This window comes from Muscardinus avellanarius (genome assembly GCF_963383645.1).
Source record: "Muscardinus avellanarius genome assembly, chromosome: 11".
NCBI lineage: Eukaryota > Metazoa > Chordata > Mammalia > Rodentia > Gliridae > Muscardinus > Muscardinus avellanarius.
This window is the reverse complement of record NC_137797.1, coordinates 41,548,012-41,556,645: the sequence shown is the minus strand read 5'-3', so window position 1 is coordinate 41,556,645 and position 8,634 is coordinate 41,548,012. Positions and strand designations below refer to the sequence as shown.

The following is an 8,634-nucleotide window of genomic DNA, read 5'->3' as shown; positions in this document are numbered from 1 at the left end:
TTTATTTTTTATTTGTTAACAGGGTCTCACTAAGTTGTAGAGGGCCTCACTAAGTTTCTGAGTTTGGCTGTGAACTTGAAATCCTCCTGTCTCAGCTTCCCAAATACAGGGATTATAAGTGTGTGCCACCACACCTGGCTCCTCTGTTTAAAAAAAAAGATTCCTAGGAGGACAATTACTGTATTGTAAACAATTTTAAACCTTAACTTTTTAACTTATTTTGTATTCATATTTTAAGAATCTAAGATATTTTATAGTTCTGACTGTGGTTGAGTAGATTCATATTTTTAGGTCGATACTCAGAAATTAACTATAAAATTAAGTTGATTATCAGTTTAGAGTTAGATAATTGCTTAATTATTTCAATAATAATAGAATAGTAACCTTTGAGTAAATATCATTAAACATATGCTACACTTATATATTAAAAATTCAAGATAATTTAAAATTCTTTTAAAATTCAAAGTGAATATGTGTGCATGCATGTGTGTGTTTAGACAGGTACATAGCCACTTTATAATTTTAGTGATATGTGTTTGTGTTTACATGCTTAATCTTTTTCCTAAGTAGGCAAACTTCATCTCTGGTTCATGGAATTAGCTGGCATTTAGGTAATGGAAAGGAATTAAGGTTTTGTTGAATAAGACTTAAGGACCCTTGAATTTGAGATACAAACAGTAAGCTGTTTGCATAATGGATGTTGGACCAGCTAATATGTAAGAATATCAAGGATGCTTCAGAGAAAGACGTGAAAGTTACTGCAGAAGAAGTGTCTGGGTAGCGGAGGATGTTAGTAAGTGCCGCACTTCTTTGTCTCGTGAGTAGTTCCTGCATAGTTAGACAATGCTTACTACCGCACCCCATTTGTTATATGAGTCTGATAACCATACAGATAACTTGTGGGGATCTGCTATAGGAAATGTGTACCCCTTCCTTAGGTATGGATTTTACTCATTCAGGGGCTTAGAGCATCTCAGTGGAATTCATTAAGAATTATCTGAGCTCTTCTCTGATGCCAGTCTAGGCAGTCAGTTGCTTCTGGAGAAGAGTGCTCCTACTGCTGGGATAGAAATCTGTCTTTGTTATCTAATTAGGTACTTGTCATAGACGATGAAAAAATGGGGTATGAAGGGAAGTTTTCAGGGCTAGGTGAGTTCCTTTATTATTTTTTTTTTTAGATTTGAGTATTATAATATTATCTTTTAAAAATCCTGCTTTTGTTGTAGAATGTTTAATAGAAAGATCTGTAGGTACATGGAAATGTCAACTTAAACTACACTCTAATGGGGTTTGAGTTGGAAATATATACACATTATTTTAGTCTAGTTTTCAAAAAATTCTTTAAGAAAAAAATCACAAGAACAGCTAAACATTCTAGGAAAGTTTGGTAGGATTTTATTTCACCCTTTTTTCCCAAAGGGCATTATTTATGAATAAAAACCTAAAACACAGAGAGTGGATCAATACTTAAGATAATGATTATCTCATAACATTAAGGGATATCAACAAGTTTTTAAAAATATGTGTGCCACTGTTTTTAGAAATTGTAAAAAAAAAAAAAAAAAAAGCCTAAAGGGCGTATGATGTGCAGGTGTGGAGAAGGGTGTAACCAATACGGGCTCAGTAAGAAGCTGCCATGCATTACTAATGAGAATCTCAGCCAAAAGCTCGTCTGCAAATTCTAAAGCTTCAGGTGCTCTATGTAGTTAGGAAGGCTGGGATTCCTTGTTGAATCATTTATCACGCAGCTATATTATTAGAATTTGAGAACACTACAAATACGCTTACTTCTAAGATGCCATCATAGTAAAGACCAGCAATTTAGTTACATTCAGGGAGAAAGGGTACAGTGAAATGATCATTGTGAGAAAACTCAATTTAATGATACCTTGGAGTATATTCTCGCTTCACATACTGCTGTTTTCATTACAAGGTAAGAATTACTATTACTTTTTAACCTTAATTTATCATAGTTAGTCTTTCTTATAATATGAATAGTTTCTTATAAAACATTTTGAGTAATTAGAGGGGAAATCCAGGTAATCTTGAAAATTTTTAATAATGTAGAAAACATAGACATTTTAGTTATTTTTTGTCGTTTTAAATGGCTACTTAAAATCATGCTTTTATCATGATTTACAGTTGTACTAGGATAAGATCTGATTTTTTCTCTTCTCAAAGATGACTTAAAATATCTATGTGCAATTTAAGCACTTGAAATTTTATAATATATGAAGAGTAATTGAATACTTAAACTTTCTTCATGATAGCGAGCCCTAAAGTGGTAAGAACTTTGAACAATTGAGGCTAGGAATACATTTTCAAATACTTTTATAGTAAACTTACCTATAAATTAATTTTTATAAATATCTTTATAGGGAAGGTGTTTATTTACATTTAATTGTTAGGTTTTACTCTCTGAAAAAGGCTATATCATTTTGGAGATTATAGATGGAATGGGAGAAATTATTGTAGTACAAAAGACAGGAGAGGTCAAAGATACTATCTTCCATTTCTACTGGTGGAAAGGAGAAAGAGGTCACAGAATGTTGAGCTGGCAAGGATGTTGAGATCAATTTGTATGACACCATCATTTTGTGGTTTGTTTGGTATTTTGCTTTAGCTTGGCCAATACTAAGTGTTTGACTCTCTGCTTCCAAGTCTCGTGCTCATTCTATTGTATTGTGTCTCTGTGTAAATCTATGTACACTATCTCTTCCTTTTGAGTCAGTCACTCCATAATTTCACAGGAAATTTTCTGGTCTAAAAAGTACAAAATAACTACCAGCAGAACTCAATCTATATTTTAGAATTTAGTTTACAGTGACCTGTTAAATAGCCAGAATGTTGAACATGATATTTGTATACTTGTTCATTCTTATTTATGTACATTTATCTCTGGCAGGATATATTTGTGCATCATCCATCTTAATGGGAACATCGAAGTGAGTATCCCTTGTCATGTCTTCTGAAAGGTAAAGTTAAGGGAGTAACAAGTAAAGCTTAGCAGTAACTGTATCTGCTTTGAAAAGAAACAAATTATTTTACAAAACCCAAAACAAAACATAAGACTTTAAAACAGTTTAGGTATTCATTTTCTTACTCAGGAAGCTAAAATATTTCTGTCCCCTTTAATTATAAGAGGAGTTCTTGGTGATGTCCATTGACTATAGGTACTAAGAAAACATTACTTTCATTCCACAGATTTGTAAAGAACCTATATTCGGTAACATGCCCATTTAAATTGTATTATTAATACAGATTGATTGCACGTATGCTGGATACTTAACACAGAAACAGATTTTAAAAATGACAAAAAGACTAACCTAATTCTAACAGTAAATAATAAAAGTAACTGTTTAGACTCAATCTTTTGAATAAAAAGCAGAACTCTATTCACAATTTGATATTTTTAAACAAAACTCTTGATGAATATAACATAAAAATACAAACCACTATAAAATATGTACATCTCAGTGAATTGTTGACCATTTGATTTTGATAAATCACAATGTGATCTCCTATTCACATTAGTATTAATCTGCCTTTTGTGACATGGAACAGGAGAAAATTGAGTATTATGTTTGGAAAAGCAAAGGTGCCCTTGGCAAGTACTGACTTTACCACATTCACAAAGTCATGTAGAGAAAATATTATGCTGGCTGGTGCTACAACGTTACACCATTTTGTTTATTTTTCTATTTCAAAGTTCCTTCCTAAAATTTCATTTACATCAGAGACTGAAGAGATTTGGGGACACTCCTGAATTTTGTAAAATGAGACTGCACCACCACCCAAATTTAACCCCTCTGAAAAGGGGAGGGGGACCTTTTAAATGTTAAGCCAAGAAAGACCTCTTTGATAAAGTGATGGAAATCAAGAGGAAAACACCAGCTCTCTCTTGGGAAAGGCTTGTTCAGGTTGCCGAGGGGCCTTTGACTATACAAGTTCTTTTTGTTTTCTTCCAGAAATGAGTTTAATGAAAATCGACAGAAAAGAGCTCTTTTAGCAGCACAGGTAGGTTATGCTTCAGACCGAGAGAGGGGCAGAGAAATAATCCATTCTGCTTTGGAGTCCGCTGTCACTTTAACAATGAGACCTTTGTGGAGGGGAATGAAATGCTAAAAACAAGACAGGAAAAGGGAGGAAGAGGCGAAGAAACTTCTTTATGACTTTTTTTTCCCTTCAAACCATAAAATTCACGAGTGTTTCAAATTGACATGTTTGAAGTGAATGCATCTTTTGCTTTTCATCTTGGTTACCTACAGATAGGCTAGAAACACTTATAGGAGATTCAATCCCATCTACTCACAAACAATTTGAATTGTATTAGAAATTAAGCATGACATCAGTTAGGTATTCATTTCCTTATTCATGAAGCTAAAATATTTGATACAAATACATACTGGAAGAGACAGAAAGATAGAAATGACTGAATTAAATACTATAAAAAGGCACCTGATATATCTTGGTATCTTGAAAAAAATGTTTGTATTTTCTGAAGAATCTAAATTACTGTCATTTCTGAAGAAGTAGCTTTTTTACTTTTCTTTCTGGAGGGACAGGACAGCATTGAATTTGAGAATGTCATATATATATATATATATATATATATATATATGTTTATGTGTGTATATATTTATATATATATTTGTGTGTGTGTGTGTGTGTGTGTGTATTGGTTAACATAAATTGCACTGCCTTCAGACTATGGTTGGAATGTTAAAACAAGTGGGTTTTGAAAACTATCTATAAAAGGTCACAAAATAGAGGATCCTAACTTTGTTAAAGGCATTTCTTTGGGAAGAAATATGATTTGAATATTTATATAGTAGACAGCTTAAGTATTCAAGGAAGCCTTTGACAAATGCTGAAATGCAAACAACTTCTATAAGCATTTTCTGATGGATGCCTGAATTTGTATACTTTATGGTGTTAAATGAAAAGAATTAGTGGATAAATGGAAGACAGATTTGATATGCTATTGTGACAGTTTGGAAGACAGAACTAATATATTCTTGTCAACAGTAGATACCTTTTTTTTAAAGGCCAGAATGGGTAAAAGAATGTTTGTGGAATAGAAACACAATTTTTTTCTTAAAATAGAGTATTTTGTGAATAAAAGTACTTATGTATCATGTGAAGTGGCTAAGAAGTTTTTTCTCTGAGAAATTTTTTTTGGGAGTACTGGGGATGGAACCCAGGGGAATTTTACCTCTGAGTGACACCCTCAGCTATATTTTTTATTCTTTATTTTGAAACAGGGTCTCACTGAGTTGCAGAGGGCCTCACTAAGTAGCTGAGGCTGTCCGCGAACCATGATACTCCTGTCTCAGCCTCCCAAATGCTGGGATTACAAGCATGCATCACCATGCCCAGCTTGATTTCAAATTTTGATAACTTTTCCTGGTTGTTTATCAGAAAACACATCCCAGGAAACATTTTTTCTAATGTTTGAGTAAAAATTTAGTGAGATTCCTTAACAACTTAGTCAGACCCTGTCTCAAAATAAAAAATAAAATAGGGTTGGGAGTGTAGCTCAGAGGTAGAATGCCTCTGGTCTCAACCTCCAGTACCAAACACTGCACCCCAATCAAAACAAAGCAAAACAAAACAAAACAAAACAAGAGTGTGTTAATGAGGAGCTTTTTGCTATAGACATCTGGGGCCTGGTCTTGTTGATGACACCATGAGGAACTGTGTAGCATGTGTCTTGGAATCATTTCCACAAGGAGTGAAGAGGCTGGAATACTTACCAATTCTTACTTCTCATTGGCTGAAAGTGGCCTCTGGGAGGCCTTAAATCCGTTTGGACTCCACTTTCAGGCAGAGGCAGAAGCAGAATAGGGCCTGAAGTCAGAAGCTCTCAGTGTACAAAGAAACCCAGATGAGTTCTAAGATGAATCTGAGGAGGGCTGAAACATTTTGGGGAGGCAGATTTCCATTTGAACAACATCTTTTTCCCATTCAGTTGGTATTTGCTGCTGACATCTCATGATCCTTGGGCTAGAGATATAAACAAGAATAGCAATGCTTCTTATCTAGAAATTCCATGTTTAGTGGAAGGAGGCTTGTAAAAAAGTCAGTTCTGTGTAACTGGTTTATTTAATCTAAGAGACCATCAATTATGCCATTATCTATATGATATGAAAATAAAAACACACCCAAGTATCAATGTAAAATGCCATTCTAAATTTAGATATGTTAAAAAATAAAAGCTGACTATCATATCCTTGCATTGGTAAAATGTACTAGATACTGGATAAACAGGATGGATGCTGGGCTAACCTGAGAGCTGGTGTAGTAGGGAATTTCTGTAGAAAAAGTATAAATTGGGTGGTCCAAGTAACATTTATATACTTGTGACTTGGTCTAATGTCATAGCGTAAACATATTCAGTTTTTGCCTAAAAACAAAAGAAGTAGCATTTTTATAACCCTTATTCTGTGCTTGACACTTTTATGATGCACTGCTTATATCATTTCATCCTCACATTTATGTGAGGCAGGTATTATTTCTTCTTATAGGTTGGGAAACTGATGCTGAAGAGGTTGAGTAATTCATTCAAGGTCGTAGGCCAGTGTGAGGCTGAGTTGAGGTCACTAAGCACTCAAGGGGAGCATCAGAGGTGATGGCTGGTTTCCACTAAAGGGACGGGCATGCATCATTTTAGAGCCAAAGTAGGAAGATGTTGGACCTGGTAATATTGATGGCTGTGTCTGATTTAGACAATCTGAAACAATATTGAGAAAGAGAAAATATGACTTGTGCCTGTATTGAAAAAGTGCTCTGGTATTAATTTCTAAAATATAAAAGCAGTCAGAGTCTGGGTGTTGGGCAGGCACTTAGGCAGGGAGGGGTGGCAACCCTTACACTGCAGAGATCCTGCTCTCTCTGACCTTTGTTCTAATGATTAACTTATACTTAGAATGTAAATGGAATTAAGGCCCTTAGCCTTAAAATCCATAGAGACAATTGAAGCCCTTAGCCCTAAAAATATGAGGAGGCAATCAGGGCCTCTGTTTACCTCTGAACTCCATGTGTTGCTTCAAAGCACCCATAGTTGATGAACAAACAATACAGCTCAATACAATAGAGGTAAAAACAAGGTAGAATATTGACCCCTGCACTTAGTAAGTGCTGTCCAGAGACAAAGAGGCAACACCTGGCAAAAAAAATAAAGTTACTAGCCCATTGCCTTGGTAACGCTGATAACATATCAATACAAAATCTGTACTTAAAGGCTAGGGATGGAGAGGGGGCAGAGTTCCATTTTCCAGCTATCCAGTGTGGCTGCCAGGCTTGCTGCTTTTCTTCCCTTCCCTTTCTATTTTCTACTGATTTGGTAATACAGAATTGTTAAAGCTTCACCAAGCTGTCTATTAGTTTTCATTTCCCTAATCAAAAAATTCTGGTTGAATAGAGGAAAAGAGCCCACGGGGCTGTTACAACTATAATACTGTTATGTTGGTAAAATCAAGGTTATGGACCACAGTGATTCTAATTGAGGTTGAAGACAGAGGCAAAGACAAATAGGGGTGATTTATTAGTGAGGAGAAAACAGAGAAACAATGAATTTGGAGCCATAGTGTGGGGCAAGGAGTTTAGAATTGAATCTTCCTAATGTGAGAGAGAATGAAGGTAGTTTCACAGATCACAGAGTTGGTATTCCTGTTGAAATAAAAAGTACTAGCTGGGTCTGGCAATTCAAGGACAGCCTCCAGCTACTTAGTGAGGCCCTTTGCAACTTAGTGAGACCATATTTTAAAATGAAGAATAAAATATAGGGCTGGGGGGGTGTATCTCGAAGGTAGAATGCCCCTGGGTTCCATCCCCAGTACCACAAAAGAAAGAAAGAAGGAAAGAAAGAAAGAAGGAAAGAAAGAAAGGAAGAAAGAAAAGAAAAAAAGAATAAAAAGGAGAAGTAGTGAAGTAGTGAGAGGGAAAAATCAATAAAACTTGGCCTGCAGGAAGGTAGCTAGTATCTGTGGAGAAAGGACTTTGGTCCCTACATTATCATCCCCCTTCCTTCTTATTCTGCATTTTTCCAGCATCATCAGCTGCTTTATTTGATAACTATGCAGCAAATTTAGTGTGTGTGTTTTTTTCCTGTATAGCATAGAAATGCCATTGGGAAAGATGAGATTCACTCAGTTGGCATTTTGGTAATCCACAATTATTTGCTACTGAGTCATAAACCTTAAGGTTTCATAAACATGGCTTAGGTTAAGATAAATATCTTTATTGTTAATTTTCTGTGACAAAATCTATGCTGGAGGCTTTATGTGCATTGTTTTATCTCTGTCATAACCACACATCAAGGTAGGTGCCATTATTGTTCCCACTTCACACATGGATAAACAGAGGCACTGAAAGGTTGGGAAACTTGCCTAAGTAGAAATAATAACAGAGATAGGACTCCTGTTCAGATCTGTTTAGTTCTGTGGTTCATGCCCTTAACTCTGACTCTAAACTACCTGAGGTTCTTTAGAGAGATATGTTGAAAAATTTTATGCTCTTTAAAGTGTCAGCTCTTTGGAGTTACAGATGACACACTGACCCCAAAATATCTTGTGCTTCTGTGGGTGATGTTTCTGCAGACTGTTGTTCAGGCTGGCAGGACTGCGCAGACTG

General features: G+C 35.3%; 1 protein-coding gene across 2 annotated transcripts in view; it reads left to right on the top strand.

Moving 5' to 3' along the window:
* Positions 1-1,854: 1,854 nt before the first annotated feature.
* The window catches only part of OTOGL (otogelin like), a gene marked incomplete at both ends in the record, with an annotated part of 138,688 nt that continues 131,908 nt past the window's right edge, over positions 1,855-8,634 (top strand). For both annotated transcript variants that reach the window (XM_080706671.1, XM_080706670.1), the window contains 3 exons: positions 1,855-1,933; positions 2,906-2,945; positions 3,969-4,017. In XM_080706671.1, coding sequence (XP_080562797.1) covers positions 1,855-1,933; positions 2,906-2,945; positions 3,969-4,017 — 168 coding nt within the window. The remainder of the gene's footprint in view (positions 1,934-2,905; positions 2,946-3,968; positions 4,018-8,634) is intronic.